Below are 24,648 nucleotides of genomic sequence, written 5' to 3' on the forward strand. Positions count from 1 at the left end.
GTACTCGATCGAGTGCCCGAAAACAAAATTCTGGATTCAAAATCGTCAAATACCCACTCGATCGAGTTAAACCCACTCGATCGAGTATCTCACCTACTCGATCGAGTATCCCCCTACTCGATCGAGTCATGATGACTCGCATAAACTACCCGCATGTTATCTCACATCTCCCAACATACTAAGCAACATTATAAACGCAACATGTGATATAGCTAAGCATGAAATTTTATCAAGTTTTTCATATAATCAACTAAACAGTGACGTCATATTATCAAATGCCACATAGTAATCATCCAACATGCTTTTCTATTCCCAACAACAATTCTGTATATCTCATCAATCTTTCATTCATATATCAATCCTCTACTCCAAACATCCAACAATTACGACATAATTCATCATATCCACACACACAAGTTGACAAACAACACATACGACTTGACATACACCCCCCCCCCATGTGACCGGTTCAAAATTGTAGGGCGATTTCGCGACTTTAGGACGTCTCCCAAGCCTTTGCATTAGCTCCTACAACCTTTACCCCAGGTTCATTTTAATTGACTCCCTATATTCATTGGGTTCATTGGTTACAGGTTTAAGGATCGTCGCTCTGATACCATTTTGTAACACCCCCATACTCCAAGTGCCTTACCAGGACCACCCAGGTATAAGGATGTTACCATCTCGGTTACCCGAGGCAATAATAATCAAATAAACAATAGAGAAACAACGTTTAAATAGAAATACTTAGTGAAAGGTTACAATCTCGAAACCAAAACCAAAAGTACAAATACATGTTCTCAAACTGACTGTTTACTGATCTAACTGAAATGTCATGAAAACTACTAAGCTACAAATGAAGACTTCTATCATCGATCGTGGCACATCCCAAATATCCCAAGATTCATCTCATACCGCTCAATATCTGCTCACCATCCCCGAATGGATCACCGCAGGTTTTAAAACAATAATCGGGGTTAGTACTATTTACATAAATCATATAACCAACGGAACAGAAAACAATACAGCTCATACAATCATACACAATCATACACAACACTCCATCTCCGTCACCGACTGTCCACTGGACCAGCCCTGCCAGTGGGGGACCGCAGCCGTTCCCACCTAAGCCCCGCTGATCATACCGAGCGATAACCCTGTCCCATTAATGTGCACATCCCCTTCTGTGGCGGGTTCCACGAAGGGTGAAACTAGGGCGTGAAGCCACTCCCGCAAGTGACTCCACTCAGCCGAGAACGCATCTCGAGAACCAGAGACAAACAATCACATCCATCAACAACAATCAATCAACAACCGTCACGAAACCAATCAACAAGCACTAATTACAACACAACCACCACACATTATGTAACTAATACTGAGTAGGGAAACCCTACCTGGAAAGCACAACAATCAGACGATCTCACAAATTTGATATCAAAAGCTTCCTCTACGAATCCTCCTCCTAACATACAAACATACAATCACTACCAAGCATAACATACTACAAAACCCCCAATTCCCAAAATAGGGTTTAACCAACTTTAAAGAAATATTATAAAAATGGTATATAGGTCTTACCCTTGACGCAAGGATCACAGCGGTATAAAGAACGATGAAATCCGACCTTCCAAACTCCGGGATTTGCTAACAATGCGATTAAGGTGATGAACGTACTTTGCTTTCTCTCTTGATAGTAAATTAGGTTTTGAAAAGTGTTTAGAACAATGACGGAAAAGATTATATACCTTAATCGCATAATTAACAAAACCTGAGAAATAACTCCTCAGAAACCTAGCTACTCGATCGAGTAGCTAAGGTACTCGATCGAGTACCCCCTTACTCGATCGAGTATCATAGTTACTCGATCGAGTACCCAACAGGTCAGAAACTATTTTAAAACGCAACTCACCCTTACTCGACAGAGTAAGACCTACTCGATAGAGTACCCAGAGACTTATAAATACGGAGTATTATAATTTATTTAAACCAAAGGAAATACACTCTCGATATTATAACCGAAACCGGTCTTTTGGGAGCTAAGCCTGCTACCACACCCATGGAAATTAATCATAAACTTAACACTGATAACAACCCCTTCTTGCTTGATCCCGAACGCTATCGACGCTTGGTTGGTCGCTTAGTGTACTTGGTCGTGACTCGGCCAAATTTGTCCTTCGCCGTACATGTCCTTTCTCAGTTTCTCAAGCACCCTCGTACGGCTCATATGGAGGCCGCCTTACGCGTAGTACGTTATCTTAAAGGAAGTCCGGGACAGGGCGTTATACTTCGGTCTGACAGTGCCCTAACGGTGTCCGGATGGTGCGACTCTGATTGGGGAACCTGCTCCTTGTCGCGTCGATCCGTCACGGGCTGGTTTGTGTTTCTTGGTGACTCTTCGGTCTCTTGGAAAACAAAGAAACAACATACGGTTTCACTCTCTTCCAGTGAAGCTGAGTATCGCTCAATGGCCGCACTTGTATGTGAATTGAAATGGCTCAAAGGTCTCCTTACTACTTTGGATGTTACGCTCTCCACTCCTATGCGTCTGTTCTGCGACAATCAGTCTGCCATCCATCTTGCTCAGAACCCGGTTTTCCACGAAAGAACGAAGCACATTGAAATTGACTGTCATGTTGTTCGTGACGCTATCACCGAAGGTCTTGTAAAACCGTACCATGTGCCCACTAATGAACAAATTGCGGAAATTTTTACGAAGCCTTTGGGTGTTAGCCAATTCCACTATCTTCTTCGCAAACTGGGCATTCTCGACCTCGATGCTCCAGTTTGAGGGAGGTATTAGGCGAGATATTAGCCCATATAATATCTCGTCATATCTTATTTAATATGTCAATGATTTAGTCAATATTAGTTTTGATATGATCCTAATTTATAGGATATCTTGTACTATATAAACTTTGATATTCTAATGAGAAGGACAAGCTTGGACTATACAATTCGTAACAAATGTTCTTCCTTAGCAATTAGCAAAGTACGTGCCTGTGTCGCCTGTATATCAGTAATTCAGTATGAATGTGTTTTGTACATTTGCGGTCTTTTACAGGACATTGTTAGAAATTGACGTCTACCATAATCACTACAATTTTGAGTGCACCAACTCTTCTGGCCACTAATCCACATAACAACTAACAACAAATTATACAATAATAAATGAGTATACACACAATTTACCTACACGAGATCTAACCCGCATAATATGCTCTAGGACGCGCTTTTCTTGTAGATATTGGTTGCAATTGCAAATGTGCTTGTCACAATAGCTAAAATCACCATAAACACAGCGATAACTTTATCCCTTGTTGTCGATAAACCACGGACATCTCTGCACAACGATTCAAACACAACATAAGCGATCAATCTCAATTTCACTTTCTCAGACATCTATGACCAAAACAATGATGTGAGTCGCTGTTAGTGGGAAGAGGGGGGCAAGCAGGAGTCTGTCTCCACAAGAAAATTTTAAATTTGCTAAATCTGTATTACAAATTATCAGGAATTTATGAAAATTGTCAGTCGCTCCGGCAAGATTTTCTAAAAAATTGCATTTTCTGACACCGTTACTAGAAGTACCGTAAGGTAGACACAAGCCTAGATAAACAGAAAAGATTACCTCAAAACGATGGCGGCTGGGAAAATGAAGGCGAGCAAGACCACAGTAGTCGACCCACAATATTCAAAGAAGATCCATACATCTGGGATAGCAATCGAAGCTACGTAGCTCAAGCCAAGTAGAATCAAAGTGATGGACACAAATCTGAATTTGTCGGTAGCCAATTCAGGCCTATGAGGGAAAAGGAGTTCATCTACATTCACTCTAAGTGGGAAATTGAGCAAAGGGTAGACAAGTATGAGGTGCAAAGCGTAGCTCAATCGAACCACGTCGTTGAGTAAAGGACTGTCTGAGGATCGGTCGAAATTTACGAGGATGTCAGATGCTAGGGAGTCTCCGAAGAGAAGATACCCGGAGAAGCCGACAGTGAAGTAAATGACAGCACATAGTACCAAGGAGATTCTTGTTGCAAGCAGCATTTTTGAGGGTTTTCCTAGCTCTGAACTTATTGGGTGGACTGCAAATATTTGTTCAAATTATAAGTCAGATGATTTTCCAAAAGACGGTGGCGTTTTAGGTACGATTATCCTAGAGTACGTTATGGTATGTGGAGACACTTACATGACGTAATCTTGATTCAAAATTGTTAGGCCATAACGTACCATAAGACGGTCTTACTCAAAACTTGCTTAAGACTTGAAAGTTTTTGGTCAAGGCAGTGTTACAATAAGTTGCTGTATAGCGTTTTATCTTTATTCATCAAGTCGTAACGTGAGTTAATGTAGGAATAAGACACCTTTATGATGGGTTTACTCACCATTGAAGTGAAATGTGAATGCTGTGACTATAACTGGGACTGCAGTGAAGAGGTTGAAGAAAGACACTTGACCGGTCATGTCAGGAAAGAGTCTAGGCCTCTGTGCTTTGCCCTGAAACACCGCCAATGTTGCCATCACACAGCTGATGCCTACAAACACCACTGCTAGGAGCACTGATACAGCTGAGGAGATCTTCAAGGAATCTGCTCCCCAATTTAATGCAACAAAGAAGCAGTAGTTATTAGCCACTATGTAAGATGCTGTAATATGATAAAAGAGATACAAATGCAAGTGTTTAGAAGAGTGATGTAGGAAGAAAGAAAGATGAGCTTACAAACATGACGAACAAGGACAAGGGGAAGAAGAATGAAGACAACAACGAAGAGAAGGGCGTAAGGCCGTGTTGTCCACCACTGAAGCCCAAACCACTCACGTAACACCCCTAAATGAATTGATTCTCCATGTTCACTCCCTGACAGCACGTCCCCTGGCACCAAAATCAACGCATGTCATATACTGATATTAAGCAATACTCCGTATGTATCACCACATGTCCACATGAACAGTGTCTAACCAAGGGTAATTTGTGAAACTTAAACACATTGATATGAGCGGGGCTCTTGTTTAGGCCAGAATTACTTAAAACCTATAACTCAGACATGGCTACAAAAACCGTAAAAGCTCATCTTGTCTATATTCTTGTCTATCATCATAAACTCTATCTTACAAGTTGTACACTGCGAAATTGTATTAGTCCCGCTCTTTCGGATCAAAATTATGGGGAGTGAACTAAATTGAATAAACCTAAACAAAATCTAATATCAGCTTAATCAAGTTAACAACTTGATTAACTTAATTAAACATACATTGAATTAAATTAAATTAACTAATTAAGCTTCATTATCTAAATTTGATAAACTTAATTAAAATTAACATGAACTAAAAATTATTTGAGAAATTATTTAATTACTCAAGTCACAAATCACGATTAGAATAAACTAATTAAAAAAAAATAACGTGATATTTTAAAAAAATAGGGAGTAATTAAGAGTAAGTCAAAGAAAATATAATATTAGCTAGATTTGATTAGCTAAAACAATCCTGAATAATGTTAAACATGAAAGCTAAGCTTGCTTACCAAGAATAATTAAGTAGACGACCAAGCAACCCCAATTGGTGATGATAACAGAGACCTCCACACAAAGTGACCCCACCTTCCCAAATGACTCCCCCATCAGCCCGGCATACGTCATTGTCTCACCGGAGTCCCTCGACTCTCCTGAGTACGTAAACCGGAGCAAAAACTCCACAGACATCTCTGCCAATATCGCCACAACCACGATCAAAATGAATGCCGGTATCACCCCAAGAACCTTAATTGTTGCTGGGATGGACATGATCCCGGCACCCATTATCGACGTAGAAACGTTGAATACCGCTCCTCGGACCGATGGTTCCTTCCTTTTGTCTTTGATTGTTCTCGTTGGAAGTAGTGGAGCTCCGGCGTCTAGCGTCATTTTTTGTTCGAGTGGGTGATTTTACTGTTTTGCCCCTCCCGCCTTTTTTTGTATGTTTAGTTTGTTGGTGAAGTAATTGTAGGGTGAGAAGCAAATGCCGTGCGGGTTATATATGGGTGGGACTTGGGAGTTTTAATAGGAAGGGTATATCTGGCAATTGCAGCAATAATTATTTGTGATAGAATGTGTCATGCATGTCTGTATAATTGTGTTATGTATCTGGCCTGTCGTTGTGCCAAGAGGTGGGGAATATCATTGAGATTGTATTTAGACTGGTTTATGGCCTTTGTTAATTTAGAAAATTAGTTTAATTTTCTTTGATATACACGACTCCTAGTGTTTGTATAATTTTTGATTTGAAAAGATTTTACATCAAATAATTTACATCAAATTATTAAGGTCTACGCAAAAAGAAATAATTGTTCTTCTTTGCGAATTATGTAAATATAAAAATAAGACTTATTTAAATTTAAAATCATATTCTAATAGATTAAATTAACATCATCTTTAATAGTTTAAAATTACTTCAAATAATACTAGGGACTACTTATTAAATAAAATAATTGATTATTCAGTAAAAATCTGAATCTCATTGCCAATAGAGTTGAAATCACTTGTCATTATTGAATCTCGCCTTGTACTCCATATTATATCGACTTACTATAACACATTATATCCCAAACAAAAAGAATACTGTGAATTTATAATTAGATTAAATTAATGATGTGTCACGTGGTAAAAGTAATGAAACACACAAAATATGATAGTTTCATTTGAGTAAGTCGAGTATCATTTATGTTGGACCCGGTGGTCACCATTAGTTTAACTTGTACTTGATATTATACAATAATACTCAATCTACTTAAATACATTTAACATTTGTACATTCGTCGTTTTGATTAGTTTAATTGATGATTTGCTTAATTATCAATTGCTGTTGTAAGTAATTCTATTTTAGTTGTTAAAATATGTAACTTATTTTACAGATTAATTCGATATTCTTTTTGTTATTGGTTATTCGTTAGTGTTGACATTCGATTAAAATTAACTCATTTTTGTTCTTTATTTTGTCGATTAAGTTGTGCTGTTGTTGATTAGTTAAATTGAAAGTGTTTGGGTGTGGGAGGGGTATTTTGGGTAGTTCATGCGAAAAATGTAAGTCGAAGTTGAAGTATTAGATAGGCCCATATATGATAGTCTAAAAAGGAGGCCCATTAGGGTTTAAAATCTGTGTTAATCCAATCACAAAACCCTCTTGTTCTCTTTTTCTCTCCTCAGCACACAGCCACACCACTAACATCTGCATTTGCTTGACGCCGCTCCATCTCTCCCCTTCATTCTTTTACAGGTTTCCCTCTCTTTCATTTTCGATTCATCTTTACCTTTCCTTTTTTTTTTTTTTTGCCTTCATTATCATGTTTCATCGTAATTGTTCGGATTTCCCCATGTCGCAAATCCGACTTGACCGACCCCAATTCTAGGATGTTCAACTTAGAAAACATGAGCGATCATCCTAATCTGGTGCAGCTGTTGTGATTTAATGTCTTGATTCTGTAGGTCACTTTGTGCCTTGTGATTTTGGAACCTCATTCTCATAGTCTTGGATATCATACCTGTAACATAAACAAAAACATTTGTTGAAAACTGCCAGAGAAATTATGAATGAATGATTCTTTTATTGTCATCTAATTGTCCGTCGATTGCGATTCATGACATAATTACAATTGAAAACAACAATTTTATGTTTGACAACATGGATAAAGTTGCATATATGTAATCTTTAGCTGTAGAGGTTCACATAATTATGTGTATGTTGTTTAAACTTCATGATTGCCTGCATATTTTTAAAATTAGATGTGGGAATATCGATTACATTTGCACGATAAACTTCTTGCAAGCTTATGTCGCTACAAGAATCATAGCTTTTCCTCTTCCTCCTAACTGGATTTCTGTAAAGCTTTCCCATTGCTAAAGCAATCTTGCATTTTTCTTTTTATCTTGCTTCGACTGCAGTAATGATGTCTTTATAACATTTGCGAGGGTTGCCCCACACTCCTAAGAAACTGTTTTAAGACTAGAAATTATGAGCGAGTGAATAAAGCGAAACAAAGGTAAACAAATGATTGGGAAAGAGAGTATTTTAAAAAAAAAAGTCAGCTAAGTAGGCTTAAGATGATGTGTTTAGATGTTGTCCTCGTGTTAAACACGTCCTCTGTTATAAGTGTCGTACATGTCTTTATTAGCTAAAATGAGGGAGTAAACATAATGTGTAAAGTTTCTAGATTAGTTTTAAAGTTGTAGCTTAATTTTGTTTCTCTATTTCTAAGTTAGGTAATTGCTTTGTTTTGTTAGCTATCCAATCCAAACAAGATGCAGAACGAAGAGGGACAAGTTGTGGATCTTTACGTTCCCAGGAAATGGTACATACTGTTTTCATTGTTGCTCTTGTTGACTAAATCTAACTGTTGGAATTTTTTGTGCTCTCATTGAATATTAATAATATTTAAACCTCATCCTCTTTGTTGGTTCAGTTCTGCCACAAACAGACTGATCACCTCCAAGGATCATGCATCAGTGCAACTTAACATTGGGCACTTGGATCAGAGTGGCATCTACAATGGTACATTCACTACCTTCGCTCTTTCTGGCAACATTCGTGCTCAGGTCCGTCCCTAAACAACTTACCAAATTTAAACTGACGTCTTAATGTAGGCATCTGTTAACATATTCTTTTTTCCCTAGGCAGTGTTTGAATGGCTTTTGCTTCTAAAATATAACCTTACAATGGTTTGTATTGGTATGCAGGGTGATGCCGACAGTGCTCTTGACCGCCTTTGGCACAAGAAGAAGCAAGAACTTGGCCAGTAATTGAGCCAGGATGTTATTCTCCATGGGTAGCAATTGAGATTTTATGCTAGATCCATTTAAGCTATTTCTCAATGTTTAACATTTCCTAGACTCAATTTACCCACTTTTAAGTTTAGAGATTGTTTTTTCTTGTCGAATGAATTTTTGGGATATGGTAACAGTAACTTTTATGCTAGATAAGTAGTTTCTCTTAATTCTGTTTTGGTCCAAACTTTATGCTACCCCCCTTGATGGCATTAGGTTCTGAAAAGTTGGACTTGTTGAGTCTTGCCTTAATCATCTCCTTCATATACATTCTCTCCTAATCAACTTAAGTTGAACCATTTTTACTCGATTGGCTACAAAACAACCATCACCACCTAACTTAATGTTACAAAGTAGATATGAAGGACATCGGAAATTGTTATTAAGGTGTGAGCCCATTAATGAATTGCTCGTTGTAAAGAAACACCATTATAGGTACCGAATCTAGATATGGGACCTTGAGGATCAAATATTTGAATAGGTTATCCCATTGACTCTACACAAATTCGTACCGAAACTAGATATGGACCTTGAGGATCAAATATATGAATAGATCCCATTGACTATACACAAATTCTCATTGAAGACGGACACTATCGATAGTACCCGTCTTCAATGAGACAAGCTGCTGACTGTAATATATTCAAATTCTCTCTCTATATTAAGCATGACCCAATACTGTAGTATATTCAAATTCCGTCTCTATATTAACTATGACCCAATGGTGGTGATCCGCGGCAGCTTCGAACTTGCTCTACTCGACATGGGATATTTCCAATTTATTTTTCCCTCTATGCACTTCTTTTTAAAGGGAGGGTGTTTGATTTGGGATGCACTTGGCAACAAGTTTCGATTATTCGTTCATATACATTTTTTGGTGGTGACCATTTTCTTATCTCTGATTTGTCTCTTTTCATCAAGAATTACTGTGGCACTGGCATTGTTGAAGAAAGACTGAAGCTTCAAGGAAATTTGAATTTTTGAAAATTTATTATTTGAATTTGGATGGCTAAGGCTCTGTTCTTTTGGACTGAAGTTGTCTGAACTGAACTAAACTGATTTGAACTGAACTGAAATAAAAATAAAAAGATAATAATAATAATAATAATAATAATACCAATAATAATAATAAATATTATTCATTATTATTATTATTAATATATTAATATAATATAATAATAATATAATAAGTTATATAAAAAAAAGTAATATAGTAATAATAATAATAATAATAATAATAATAATAATAATATATTAGTAATATAAATGATAACATTATTAATAATAATATAATATATTAAATAATATAATATATTAATAATAATAACTAAAAAATAAATATGATAAGTATAAAAAATATTATAAATAATAATAACAATTAATATAAATAATAATAATAATAATAGATGTAATATAATAATTTATTAATATAATAATAATAAATATGTTATTAATAATATTAATAAAAATGAATGTATTAATAAAATAATAAATATAATAATAATAATAATAATAATTGTTCCGGGTGTAGTTCGAGAGCAGATTTGTTACCACGTAAGCTTGTAGAAAGATGACTTTGCTTGACTCTTCCTTTCGGCCTCTCCTGAAACAATGAACAAACTGAGGGCTCGGCTTGGTACCGAGCGAACTCACTCCGACGCTCAAGTCAGTAAGCTTAAAGGGATTAAGTTGTGTGTTACTTGGCACAAAGTATATTGTAGAGAGATAAGGGAGTTTATACCAGATTAATGTGTTTAATTGATTATTTGCGGATCCTTTCCTCAATGAGGGTTGAGGAGTATTTATAGACTTTCACCTTTTGTCACGTAGTGGCCAAGTGGCAGAGCAGGTGAAAAGACTGTTCTACCCTCGGCCGAGGGACCCATGGCAGGCCGGCGGGCCCTGTTGACTCCATGCCGAGGGGTCTTGGATGTGAGTACGCGGATGCGTGTCCCGGCTGGCTAGTTGCATGGCCGAGACCCAAGGGACAGGCCGACAGGCTGCGTCGTCTAGGCTGTCCAAGGTGTTGACTTGCTTTGGATATCTTTGACCTTGCTCAATATGTTGACTCGGTCGTGGTGCGAGAATATGCCCCATCAATTTTCCCCCAGCGTAGTCTATGCCGTGGTATGGACCTTCGATGAGTGTTTGAGCGTATTCTGCAAGTAAAAATTTCGCCCGACTTCTTCTACCTCGGCTTGGTTCTCGCTTAGGCCGTATCAGTATCCCCCTCCACATGGATGTGTAAAGGGCATCAAATGTGGAAAAGAAAATGGCGCCGGCCGAGACCGAGGTTGTGAGTGCCGTGTGCTTTTGATTGCCCCACCCGGTCTTTGCCAAGCTTGGTTGAATCGGGGGCCGTTTGGCAAGTAGATACCAAGGAGCGTGTTTGAAGAAGATACGTCGATTGGCATTCTGTCAAGGAGCGTGTTGAAGAAGTTTTGTAACTGTTTGTCGATTGACATTCCATGGCTGCATGCTTGACACGTGGCTCGGCGCTGATTGGTTGACGCTTCATGGGCTTTGCCCTGATTGGTCCGTTTCATGGGCTTTGCTCTATAAATAAGCGATTAGCCTGGGATTTTGGCCACCAAAATCTCATTTTCTCAAAAAATTTCTTCTTTCTAGCCTTCTTTGACGAAACTTCTCTCTAGTCTTCAAAGCGTTACTCGGCGTAACACTTTTCCAAGGTAAACAAACAAATTTTTCAACTCTTATTTGTTAAGTATTTGTTGTCATGTCTTCTCGCGATCTTTGGACCTAGTAACCTGCGCCGGGGCTCCCCGTCGCGTCTTGATGAAGAGGAGGCGCTGGCCGCCATCCCGATAAGGTCCGGGGCCCTAGGTCTCCTTCTCCCGAGGTTGACGATCGATCCGGAGGATTTCTCGGATGATGATGATGATGATGTTGATGATGACGGTGATGATGTTGAAAGGACTCGTTCCAATGAGGAGAGGCCGCATCTCTTGATCACGGCGACGCCCGTAAGATCGGTCCCCGATCGTGCTTGGACAAACAAGTTCGCCGATTGCTCCTCCCGAGTTTTTCGAACATCATTTCTCCTTCGGCAGGGAGTATAGGATTGTTATTCCTAAAGAGGGTCAGGCCGTCTGTTGCCCTCCCAAGGGCTGTATCGGCGTATACATCAGACACCTGGAGCATGGGCTCCGGTTTCCTCTGAATGAATACGTTATGGCCATAATTAAAGCCATGAACGTCGCCGTGGCCCAACTGCATCCGTTGGCCATTAGGACTATAGTTGGCTTTGTGTGGCTCTGTCTTTTCAAGGGGGAGGCCTCAACGGTTAACTTGTTCCGCCGGCTTCATCATCTTCGCCATCAACCCCGGTGGCACGGGGTGGTACGGCGTGCGACAGAGCCGGGTTACGTTACCGTGTCCAAAATTACATCTTGTAAGGACTGGAAGGGGCGGTGGGTATACGTCGAGGTTCCGAAGGATTATCCATCGCCTTGGTCCTTCCAAAGACCGCGTCAATTTCTTGTTGTGAGAGTCGGGGGAGCGTGAGAAATATGTCTCCCGGAGTAAGCTTAAGATGGATGCCTTTAGGGTCCATCTCAATGAGGACGAAAGGTGGGCGATGAAGTCGTTTGAGGCCGAGAAGGATGGGACACCGAAGGGATGGATGCCCCGACGCAGCATCATTCTTCGTGGATGAGCCGCTCAGCACGCCGGCCTCATACCGGCCCTCGAACGGGGTGAGTGGGGTCGGTGTGAGGCCCATCTCTGCTTTTAATGTTTCTGATTTTGAACCTTGATTTATTTCTTTTACTTAACTCTTGCTTCGTTCCTTTTACGCACCGTTTTGACCGGATCCGTCGGGATATTCTCAAGAGGATGGGACTTGACAAGGACAAGAAAGTTGTTGAGTTGCATCCGAAGGCCGATACACGTGATCGCAGACCGGCGCCAAACGACCTCATGGATCGCGCTTGAAGGCCCTAGATGTGACGGCGGCCCCGGCGAAGGTTGCCGTGCGTGCCGCGCCCGAAAGCGAAAAGCAACGTCTTCGGCGGCGACGGCGTCAACTTCAGTTCAACCTCCAATCCCTGCAGTCCAAAAGGAGACGGTGGTGGTCGTCGATATTACCGATGAGGAGGTCACCGTGGCAGAGGAATCTCCTCTCTTACGTAAGAGAAAAGAGATCTGCCATTGCTGCTGGCCGCCAAGCTATCGCTAATGAGGCCGGCAAGGAAATGGGTCCTCCGCTAAGAAGGCCAAGCCTGGTACGCATCTAACCCGTGGTTCGATTTAGCCGGTTCATTAGGCGTTCTCGATGACAAGCTCTCGGCATGTCAATGAACGTTGACATGGATGCTTTGTCCGAATTTTTGTAGATCAACCGCCGCCGTCTACCTGGCCATACTGAACAACAGATTGAGAAGCGACTGCGCAGACGGGTGATAAAGATGCCGCCGTCGTCTCCTCCTCCCCGAAGCCTTCCCCCCCCGATTAGGAAGATGTTTGGCGAAGTGGGCGATATGGCCTGCTCATATTATGGAGCAAGAAAAGGTCATGGCCGAGGCTGCCCCACAGCTTGAGCGGCTCAGGCTTGAGCTCGCTGCTGCGAAGAAGGAAGCTGAGAGGGCCAAGGTTGAGGCTGAAAAGGCGGTCCTTGCTGAGCGAAAACTTAGGGAGGACGCTGAAAAGGCGGTCCTTGCTGAGAGAGCCAAGGTTGAGGCTGCGGAGGCTGATGCCGCTAAGCTGCTGGAGGAGCGTGACAAGCTTCAGGCTGCCTTCGACTTCACTGTTAAGAAGAGGGAAGAATGGAAGTCTATGTATCGGCTTCAGTCGAAGTCACACAGGAATACAAAGGCTATCCTCGCCCAGAGGGAGGAGGACATTGAGACGCTCCAAAGCGTCGTCCTCCCTAACATGTGTGCCCAATACCGGGACCTGGCCGAAGAAGCCGCCAGGGAAGTGATCGGAGAGCTCTTTCCTGAAGGCTCCTTCCCGTGGCAAAAATTTGACGAGCTGTTTGATGATAAGCTTGATGCTAAGGCGAAGGCCGCGGAGGCGAAGGTCATGAGAGGAGGCAAAGGTGAAGAAGGAGAAAGAGGAGGTCATGGAGAAGGCGGCCCATGCTTTGAAAAGGCGAAGGCGGCCAAGGAGGAAGCCGAGAGGGCAAAGGCAAATGGCCGAAGCCGCCAAGTCAGCTTCTGGGTCGCCCACCAAAGATGATGCTGCTGATGTCGCCGGTGGCGAGCAGCAACAGGCATAGGGAGACGGACGGTCGTCACCAGGTTCACCCGGCATCTCGGATAGCTTCAGCTGTTCGGGGGCCAATTATTAAGCCTTTCCTCCCTGCCATCTGTAGATACCTCATTTCTGCACCTCCCGCAAACCACCCGGTGATGATTGGGCCGCATGTTTGATACGCGGAACGATTTGTGACAGTTCGTAAGATTATCGTCAAGTGATTGCTCAAATATTAAATGTCTACCTCACGGTTGTCATCTACGTACCGATACGGTCGTTTTGGCAGTAATTAGAGTACATTCGGAGTCCGGGTCAAAAACCGTCTCCATTTCCTGATAACTGTTAAATCCCGAGTCAGAATGTTCTGGAATGTTCCGGATATTTCTATTCCATATTTCATAAATTTTATCTTTTGGCAAATAATATCCCGTAATATTCATATAAGATATTAAGGAAGTCGAATTATTTCCGTCCTACCATAACTCAAACGCTGAAATCTTCTTCAAGAGGAAACCTCCTGGGAACAGACGCAAGAGTCTTTGCGCCTCTTCCAAGAGACGCATGGGCTCGCTGCGCCTCTTCCCAGTGCCCTTTCTCGCATGTTTCACGTATCTTTTTCATATCTTTCCGAGATTCACTTCCAAAGAGTCTCCGAAACCCTAACTCCTTCACGTGATTAGTATAAATAGGAGCCTTCGCTCCTCATATTTCTCACGCGAGTGTCCGCCCTTCTCTTCTCCCTTTGCATTCTAGACTTTGTTCTTACTTATTGGCGCCTACGTGCTTGAACTTTCGACCACTTAAGCTCGGATCTTTCCGGGTACCAGCCTCTCCGTTGCATGACCGACCAATTTGACCAACTACACTCAATCAATTTAATTAATCAATCGTTTTCCTCTTACGAGGGCACTCTCTTTGCATTCGCGTCGAGCATTCACTAATTGATATCTTAGTCCTTCTCGTTTCGTTAACATGTATGTCTGAGGGTGTATAATCCTTATTTATTTATTGTATTTTACTTTTCGTATCATCAATTGTAAGGTTTACGTCGAAAATACCGTTAAAATCGATTTCTAAAACCCTTTGTTAAAACCTGTTTTTGCGGATTTCCAGTAAGTGACCGTCGAGAAAGGACGCAACAATCGCCGCGCCTCTTTCGAAGGAGCGCAGCTCTGCCGCCTCTTCGTGAGGCCGCCGCAGCCTCGCTTCCTTTCTTCTTCGTTTGTCTTCTCGTAATTCGTATTCAAAATCTTCCTTTTGCTTGTTCGTCTGTTAATTTTTCGTCATGATAACATATAAATTCCATGTATATTATAATCATCATTCACTCTCATGTTTAGTTTGTCATAAATCCGACTTAAATCCCTTATAATCCATATTTGCGGGTTTTCGTCATTGAATTCAATTCCGGATTGTAGAGATTCAATTTGTTCATATTGGGTTTCTGGAATTCGTCCTTGATATAGTTTGATCCGTCTTTTGTCATATTCGTCGCATATTCGTCATTAATCCGTTGCATCTAATGTTAGTTAATTGATTTCAATAGAGGACTCATTAATATTTATCACTTCTATCATTGTTCCGTCATGTAATTAATCCGTTTGCATCCGTCTCGTTCATGTTTACTGTTTTTATGACCTATTCATATGCTAAATAACATGCTAATCACTTTCATCCGAGTACATAATTGAATCCATCATTAAATTCACCAATCGACATTAACGGCTTGCAAATACGGCTTCACAGCCAGAACTGAGCCAAGGAACAGACGCAGCGTCTGCTGCGCCTATTCCAAAAGACGCAGCTCTGCTGCGCCTGTTCCTGGCTGAGTTCTGTCCCTGAACTCCGTTTCTGCCTTGACATAGTTTTAATTAGCTTACGTATTAACTGACTATTATCCGTAATACCACGCTAATTCCTGTTCGTTAATTTATTTAATTCTTTCTTCCTTTCTTTTATTTTTTTTCTCAAATTATCCGTTTTAAAGGTATTTTCGACATAAATCGCCTATCCCGTTGTAATTATGTAATTTTCATTATTGTATTTCTTTTATTGTATTTCTCTCTTTGCTTGTATGTTTTCACATGTAATTAACATTAAATCCTACTTCGACCCAATTGTATGCTAATTACGTGTCAACCGACTTAGTATTAATTCTCACATGCTAGGATTAAAACTTGGATGTTGCATTGCATGCATATAGCCGACGATATATCAAGTATAGACAACTTCCCTAATCATTAGTAGAGGCCGCTATCGAGGCGGGCGGGATTAGGTGTTCGATCAAAAGAGCTTCCTAATACGTACCCTCACCCCTTACTCTAGATATCTGTGAGCACCCGTGTTCATTGGCATCCACGAGAGTCATTCTAGACATATAATGCTAAGGGTAACGATTGCTTAGTGTTCATGTCACTACTTTGTGTCTTGACATGACACGAGGTATTCGAACGGTTCCAATTTGCCATAAAAATTGGTGGCGACTCCATACAAAATGCAAACGCTTGTTTCGTTTCTCACCAAGCGCCCCCGTGGGCGGCCCGCTCCACGTTTGGCGACTCACTGGGATAATACACTTAGTGTAGCCAAGGGTGAAACTTGAACAAGGTTAGGGAATAAGTTTGTACAAGACAATTGTCGGTTTTCATAACTCGGTCTTCCTAGACCGTTTTATTCGGCCTTCCTAGGCCCAACCCAACCCATTCGACCAATCGTCCCGTCTAAACGGTCCTAATTCTTATTTGGGCCTAAGGATGGATAGCGATTGACGTCATCCATACCATGATGCTTACTCTTGTTTGTATCAAGGGCCTTCACTACTTGAGGAAATGGACTAGGAATCGGCCTTACTCTTGTTTGGCACGAGCCTCTCCACAGACTTCGAGTTTGATGGTTCGGTATGGCAACCCACCCTTTAAACCAAAACTCTTTTAAATGCACTCAGCATCCCGTTATAATGCTTGTATAAATGTGTAAACCTTATGTGATCACCATTTCTAAACAAAACCATGACGAATTTTCAAAAAATCAAAACCCTCTTTCAAACAAAAATTTCGAAATAGGGCTTCCAATTAGCGCAAAATCCGGTCAAAACTCTGTCCAATCAAAATTCGGGCCACAAGCCCATTTCAAAACCTCACTTCGAGTCCACTCCTACAACTACACTACAGTTGACTAGGACACACATTTTCAAAGACCTTGTCTTTCTTCAAAACTCACTCAACACAAGTGGCACACACCCACTTCATGAGTCAAAACTTTTTCTCTTTTAGCAAGTGTGATAGAATGGTCGATCGTGTTTTGATTCGTCGCCGATCTCTTATCCAGTTTCCAAGATGCCCGGATCAAGTGATGAAACGAATCTCCACCACCTTCAAGACGGTAATGATCGAATCCTCGCCGCGCTAGCCCAAATGCAAATTACCCAAGAACAAACATATGACCGCCTTGAGCTTATCGAAGGCCGTATCTTCTCCGTTGAGGGAAGGTTGCCTCCTCATGAAAGCGAAGTACTACGTAATTCCGATGATGAATCTAGAGATGAGAATCCTTTCATGGGAATGACTGCAGCAGAGAAAAGACTCCAATACCTAGAGGAGCAATTGATGTACCTTAAGGGTGATGACATTTATAGGGAAAACAATCGCAAGTATGAAGCCGTCAATTCCAAATTGCCAACTAACTTTAACATGACGGATATCCCTAAGTTCAAAGGACATGAGAACCCTTTGAACCACATCCGTGCCTTCAAGGATTACATGTCTATCAAAGGCATCAAACCCGAGATGTTCTTAAGGATCTTTCCTTCATCTCTTGACACCATCCCGAAGCAATGGTTCTACACTTTAGATCACAAGAAAGTCGCTACTTGGGAAGACGCCGCAATCGAGTTCTCTAAGCAATACGCGGATAATGCCGAGATCCAAGTCAACATGCGCACTCTAGAGGTTCTTACCCAAAATGACAAAGAAGGATTCACCGACTTCCTAAGTAGGTGGAGGAAGACTAGCACTCAACTAGTTGAACGCCCGGATGAGGCTACTCTTGTGGAAAAGTTTGTGGATAACCTCAAGCCCATCTATGCCAATCATTTGAGATATCAAAACATCAAGACTTTCAAAGACTTAACCGTGTTAGGAACAAGGATTGAAGATGACATCCGTAAAGGACTCTTGTCCAAAATGGTAGGTCGAGGATATCAAGGGTCCACAAGTCGTTCATACGGCTCTACTAGCAAGACCGACGAAGTTAACCTTCTCGAGCCATCTAAGAAAACTACTCCACCAAGAAAATTCACAAACCTTGGGGATACTTACTCCAACGCTCTAAAAAGGTTAATGAAGCAAGGTAAACTCCAACCCATTGGACCTACTCCCGAACCCGAAAGGAAGTCCAAGTTTTGGGATGAAAATTCATACTGTGAATACCATAGGGGCAAAGGGCACGACACAGAAAAATGCTTCAAGTTGAAACACGTACTTCAAGATATGATTGAAGATGGTCGACTCCCAATACCACCAGGAGGTAAACCCAACAACACTCAGAATCCTCTTGGAGTTCTTGTGATTACAAGTGATGAATCTACCTTAGATTGCTCACACCTCATTTCTCCCACCGAAAATGAAATTCATGCAATTGAGAAAGAAAGGCTCTACTCTACTATCTCCCCTACCATTTCCGACTTCATCACATGGGCAAGGAGTGTAGATAGACAAGTGTGGGAACTCGAAAGCATGGTGACAACCTTACGCAATCCCAACGCAATACCTAAAGAACGTGTACCATTGATCTTCTCTCAAAATGCCACTATGCAAGAAGTAGTCACCGTGGTTGATAAACTAGTCGATCAAATCATGCGACTAGAAAGTGATATCATGAGAATGAGGGAACTAGCTGCAGTTAATGGGGTTTGGGCCGATGATGATGAGGACGAGTATCTCATTGAAAACTCCCTAGTCAAAGAAATAGTCCAAAATGGTGAAAACCAAGATGTGGATCACCTAACTCGTTCGGGACGCCCATACCAAAACACTACTCAAAATGGTCCAACCAACGTCATCACACCAAATGACAACGAAGATGACCCCACTGATCAGTTGCTTAAGCAATTACAGAAAACAAAGGCTGATCTTTCAGTCTGGCAACTAGTAGCAAGCTCATTCCCACATCGCCAAGCTTTACTGCAAGCTTTGGCCAAGCTAAATGTAGCACATAACTCTACTCCTGAAGATGTAGTTAACTTGGTCTTCCAAGAATCACCTAAGCTAAGTAATCCTATTACTTTCTCGGACGAAGACCTGCCACCTTTTGGCGCTAGTCACAACCTCGCTCTATACATCACTGTCATTTGTCTAAAGAAGAATGTGCCAATGACCTTGGTAGATGATGGCTCCGCGGTCAACGTCATACCCCTCAAAACGGCATACAAGCTAGGTATGAAAGAGTCGGATTGGACCCCTACCAATCAAGGTGTGCGTGCATATGATGGTACACGACGAAAAGTGGTAGGACTTGCTAACCTAACCATAGCCACGGGACCAATCGAACGAAAGGTTAACTTCCAAATAGTGGACATCGAAGCTTCATTCAACATACTTCTGGGAAGGCCTTGGATTCATGCTTCCAAAGCGGTAACATCCACCCTTCATCAAAAGATCAAGATCCCACTAAATGGCAAAGTAGTGACAATCACTTCGTCACCCATCAAGGCAATAATCGAGAAGCAATCAAACAATCAAGTCCTAGCGGATCCCGTATACGAACTTGGGGGCTTCCAAAGTGTAAGTGTCATAGAAAGCGAATTGGCACCCTTTTACTATAATCCCTACTCCAACTTGGTGGTCAACCACATACTCAAATCCCAGGGATACTTCCCTGGAATGCCTTTGAACCCAATTCGGAAGAATACCTTCGCACCATACAAGGAAGGCAACTCAACAAGGATACCACTTGGACTAGGGTACAAACCCACAAAAGAAGAAGTTCTCGAAATGCTAGCCCAAGTCCAAAATCGCAAGCACGTGGGAGTCCAAATGAGGCCATATCTCCCCACTTTAAATGGGTACTTTGTTCAAGAAGGAAGTTCAGAACTCTTTCATGGATTTCCCGAACCTTGGCATTATCTTGAGAGGAAGTTAGCCGGAATCGAGATCTTTCACGATTGCTACTTCATTCCTCCAGAAACGGTTCCTACCATCAAAACCCGTCAGGCACCTTGCTTAGACGAGCAAGCTGTTAGCCTATTGTTTGGAGAAGATCGATTCGTTAGGGCCGCGCAGGATGAGATCATTACTATGATACTTCAGGACGATCGCTTCAACCCCACCGCGTTGATCACAGAAACCGACACAAAGCAGCAGAAAGGGTGGAGAAAATCTATCAAATGGACCAACAACCAAGGAAGACTCTTCAAGCTCACCACAGGAGAAGGAGAGATGTTCAAAGGAGAACCAGAAGACGATGAGTTCGAGTCGGAGTCGGGGTCAGAGTCGGAGTCTAGAGAAGTCATTAGAGAGTCTATTCCTGTCGTCATCCCCACTCCCTTCGTTTCGCCTAGCTTAGCCTCGAGTAGTCACAGTAGTTCGGGAAATGCCCCAATTACTGTCCCTTTGCCGCCACTAACCACAGATCAGTTGGTTTCTTTGTTTCAACTTTACTCAAATCTTAATATGAATAAATCAGATTCTGCTTACTCTTTGCGTTATCTTGAGTGCAATTCTGTTTACGATGATACTGAGGATGACCAAGACCCAGACTCAATCGAAATACCTCCCTACGTAGCCAAAGAAATACTACAGGAAGGGGAAGGGGAACCTGTAATAGAGGACACCGAACCCATCAATGTAGGAACCGAACTAGAACCCAAAGAACTTAGGATAGGGACCACCTTGAGCTCAACCGAAAGGGCCGATTTCATAGACCTCCTAAATGAATTCAAAGACGTTTTCGCTTGGTCCTACAAAGACATGCCAGGGATCGACAGGGATATCGCCGAACATAGGATTCCGATTAAGCCAGGTTTCAAACCTGTAAAACAGAAGCTTCGACGAATGAGAACGGAATGGGCTCTAAAGATTAAGGAAGAAGTTCACAAGCAATTCAAAGCCGGGTTCATCAAAGTTTCCGAGTATTCTGACTGGGTAGCTAACATAGTACCCGTACCCAAAAAGCATGGGAGAATCCGTGTTTGTGTTGACTTTAGGGACTTGAACAAAGCGAGTCCGAAAGATGACTTCCCTCTACCTCACATTGACATATTAGTGGACAATACTGCAGACCACGCATTACTATCTTTCATGGATGGATATGCGGGTTATAACCAAATCAAGATGGCCATGGAAGATATGCACAAGACCGCATTCGTCACCCAATGGGGAACATATTGCTATACGGTAATGCCGTTCGGATTGATCAACGCCGGAGCTACATACCAACGCACCGCAACTACACTCCTACACGACATGATGCACAAAGAAGTTGAGGTATACGTAGATGACATGATCGTCAAATCCAAGGAAAGAGAGGGACATATTGCGAACTTTCGCAAGTTCTTCGCAAGGCTACGAAAGTACAACATGAGACTCAACCCCCAGAAATGCACATTTGGGGTAACATCTGGGAAACTCCTGGGATACGTCGTTAGCCAACGCGGTATAGAAATAGATCCTTCTAAAATCAAAGCTCTGATCGAAATGCCACAACCTCAAACAGAAAAAGAAGTCAGAGGATTCCTGGGAAAAGTATAGTACATAAGTCGATTCATATCGAAACTTACGATGATTTGTGAGCCTATCTTCAAGAAACTCAAGAAAACAGACCACACCATGTGGGATGATGATTGTCAAAAGGCGTTTGACCGAATCAAGGAGATATTGGCCAAACCACCAGTGCTCATGCCGCCACAACGAGATCAACCTCTTGGTTTATATCTCACAAGAATCGAAACCGCCATGGGTGCCATGCGCTCAAACTGTAGGAAGTGAAGAGAGAGCTATTTACTATCTAAGTAAGAAGTTCTTGGAATATGAGTGCAAATACTCACAACTCGAAAAGACATGCCTCGCTCTTGTGTGGGCAACGAAGAAGCTACGTCACTACATGCTTAGCTACTCCGTCAAGATATACTCCAAAATGGATCCAGTCAAATACCTCTTCGAGAAACCCGTCCTCAACGGACGTCTGGCAAGATGGACTCTGATGCTCTCAGAATTCGACCTTAAATATGTGCCACTGAAAGTTATAAAAGGTCGCGCCGTCGCCGAATTCTTCGCAGAAAATCCTATCAACGACGCACAAACCATAGATACTTGGTCATTTCCCGACGAGGATATACTTCAAACAGATGTAGACTCCTGGGACCTATACTTAGACGGAGCATCCAACTTAAGAGGATTCGGAATAGGAGTGTTGCTCATTTCTCCTGAAGGTGAGCATACACCAATTGCTGTCAAACTCGACTTCGAGGTGACAAACAATGCTGCAGAATACGAAGCTTGTCTCATTGGACTACAAGCGGCAGTAAGCTTAGGCATTAAAAACCTCCGAGTACATGGGGATTCATCGCTGATCATCAACCAAGTTACAGGATCTTGGAAAATCCGAAGTGAAAGCCTCGCACCCTATCAGGCTAGGATAGACCAAGTCGCTCAATTCTTTGATCATGTAACATACCTACACCTACCTCGGGAGGAAAATCAATTTGCGACGCTCTTGCGAAACTTGCATCTCCGATAAATATGCCGATCACATGATAGAAATGCCTTTGTGCATCGAACGACGGTCGAGCGGCTTATGTCCATCAAATCACCCATGAAGAGGAAATCGCACAGGAACCCTGGTTCCAAGCAATCCTGAATTTCAAGCTTAATGGTACCTATCCACCGGATATGGACAAGAGGGGACAACGTGCTATACGCCTACTAGCTTCTCAATACATCCTGATGCAAGGAGAATTATACAAAAGAACACCTCTTGGTGTAGTGCTGCGTTGCCTTGATCATTCACAGGCACGAAAGGTGATGGAAGAAGTCCACGACGGAGAATGCGGTCCTCACATGAGTGGGCCCATGATGGCAAAGAAAATCACACGTTTGGGGTATTATTGGACCACAATGGAATCCGATTGCATCAAATACGTGAGACATTGCCACAATTGTCAAATCTTCGGAATGTACAACATGTCCCTCCTTCGTTTTCTACACGATGACATCTCCTTGGCCATTTTCTCGCATGGGGAATTGACATAATCGGAAGATAACCCCAGTAGAACCGGAGGTCACTGTTTCATCCTAGTGGCAATTGACTATTTTACCAAATGGGTAGAAGCGGCTTCCTACACTGGTCTTACAGCCAAAAATGTGGCAAAGTTCATACAAAACAACATTATCTGTCGATATGGCTGCCCACATGAGATCATTAGCGATAATGGGTCACACTTTCAAGCTGAAACCGAGCAATTGCTAGCCAAATACAAGATTAAGCATCACCACTCTTCGCCCTATAGACCACAGACTAACGGCGCGATAGAGGCGGCAAACAAGAATGTTGTCACGATTCTCAAGAAAATGATCGACAACTATAGAGATTGGCCAAGCAAAATACCCTTTGCCTTATGGGGGTATCGTACATCTGTCAGGACGCCCACTGGGGCTACTCCTTTCTATTTGACCTACGGCATGAAAGCCGTACAACCAGTCGAGCTAGAAATACCATCCCTGCGCATTCTACTAGAAAGTCAAATCCCGGAGGCCGATTGGAAGAGGGACAGATATGAAGAACTCATCCTCCTGGATGAACGTAGGCTACGCGCCTTACATAATGTCCAAACATATCAAGCACGTATCAAACGAGCTTTCAACAAAAGGGTTAGGCCAAGAAACATCAAAGAAGGAGACTTAGTACTCAAATCGGTTAGAGCTCTTTTACCTGTCGACCCACGGGGAAAATTCAAACCTAACTAGGCCGGACCATTTCTAGTCAAATCCATACTCCCGGGGGTGCGGTTAGAATTACGAGACTTAGACGGAATGAGTTTTCAAACCCCACAAACCTTGACCAACTGAAACGGTACTATGCCTAGAATAGGAACAAACACGCGCCTCGCGTAAACCCATGTGTCGCTCTTGTGGCACTAAATAAACGGCCCCTGGCCAAGCTGAAATAAGATAAATGTCACTGTGCTCTTGCATTTTGACAAGTTTGTCATCCTCATATCATCAAATAAACTAAATTCGCACCTCCAGAGTAAGCAAAAGCTCATGCTTATTTTCTATGTTCATTACAAGCTCTTGCTTCGAACAATTATTCTTTTACATTTACTCGAACTACGCGCAAGGGTTTGATTTCGCTTTTTAAGTGAATACGTAGGCAATCCTTCACGGGATTCAACCCATTATATCTAAAATGTAAATAGAAGAACATTTGCATTGCATTTGAAATTCAACAAGAATAATAAAGTAGAAAATCTTAACGGTTTCATAACCATTTAACCTTTTATTTCATTCGTTTCATAAATAATAGTAGTACGTTACATAATAAAAATAGAATAGGCTAGGATTCTAAAAATCCCTCCTTTTTATTACAACAATAATAATAATAATCAAATAATAAATAAAAACTCGGGCTATTCCTCCAT

At 41.8% G+C, this 24,648-nt stretch overlaps 2 protein-coding genes across 2 annotated transcripts; one reads left to right on the forward strand and one right to left on the reverse strand.

Annotated features, from left to right (window-relative positions):
* Nucleotides 1-3,023: 3,023 nt before the first annotated feature.
* Nucleotides 3,024-6,093, reverse strand: LOC141598385 (amino acid transporter AVT6C). The gene is made up of 5 exons (XM_074418144.1): nucleotides 5,528-6,093; nucleotides 4,724-4,876; nucleotides 4,389-4,592; nucleotides 3,632-4,088; nucleotides 3,024-3,343 (listed from the first exon to the last, which is right to left on the reverse strand). The coding sequence occupies exons 1-5, from the start codon at nucleotides 5,904-5,906 to the stop codon at nucleotides 3,223-3,225; spliced, it is 1,314 nt and encodes a 437-aa protein (XP_074274245.1). The 5' UTR covers nucleotides 5,907-6,093; the 3' UTR covers nucleotides 3,024-3,222.
* Nucleotides 6,094-7,111: 1,018 nt separating this feature from the next.
* On the forward strand, nucleotides 7,112-8,968 carry LOC141600253 (small ribosomal subunit protein eS21-like). Its single transcript, XM_074420441.1, has 4 exons — nucleotides 7,112-7,254; nucleotides 8,259-8,326; nucleotides 8,438-8,570; nucleotides 8,712-8,968. The coding sequence occupies exons 2-4, from the start codon at nucleotides 8,277-8,279 to the stop codon at nucleotides 8,772-8,774; spliced, it is 246 nt and encodes an 81-aa protein (XP_074276542.1). The 5' UTR covers nucleotides 7,112-7,254; nucleotides 8,259-8,276; the 3' UTR covers nucleotides 8,775-8,968.
* The last annotated feature ends 15,680 nt before the right edge of the window (nucleotides 8,969-24,648 follow it).

This window comes from Silene latifolia, chromosome 9 (assembly GCF_048544455.1).
Source record: "Silene latifolia isolate original U9 population chromosome 9, ASM4854445v1, whole genome shotgun sequence".
Lineage (NCBI taxonomy): Eukaryota > Viridiplantae > Streptophyta > Magnoliopsida > Caryophyllales > Caryophyllaceae > Silene > Silene latifolia.

Excerpts from the sequence above, each read along its gene's own strand:
- LOC141598385 (XM_074418144.1), bottom strand. The coding sequence starts at position 5,906 with ATGACGCTAGACGCCGGAGCTCCACTACTTCCAACGAGAACAATCAAA. Across the intron at positions 4,593-4,723 it reads TGTCCTTGTTCGTCATGTTT|ATTCCTTGAAGATCTCCTCA; the intron begins GTAAGCTCATCT and ends ATTGGGGAGCAG. Across the intron at positions 4,089-4,388 it reads ATTCACATTTCACTTCAATG|TCCACCCAATAAGTTCAGAG; the intron begins GTGAGTAAACCC and ends AAATATTTGCAG.
- LOC141600253 (XM_074420441.1), top strand. The coding sequence starts at position 8,277 with ATGCAGAACGAAGAGGGACAAGTTGTGGATCTTTACGTTCCCAGGAAA. Across the intron at positions 8,327-8,437 it reads CTTTACGTTCCCAGGAAATG|TTCTGCCACAAACAGACTGA; the intron begins GTACATACTGTT and ends TTGTTGGTTCAG. Across the intron at positions 8,571-8,711 it reads CTGGCAACATTCGTGCTCAG|GGTGATGCCGACAGTGCTCT; the intron begins GTCCGTCCCTAA and ends ATTGGTATGCAG.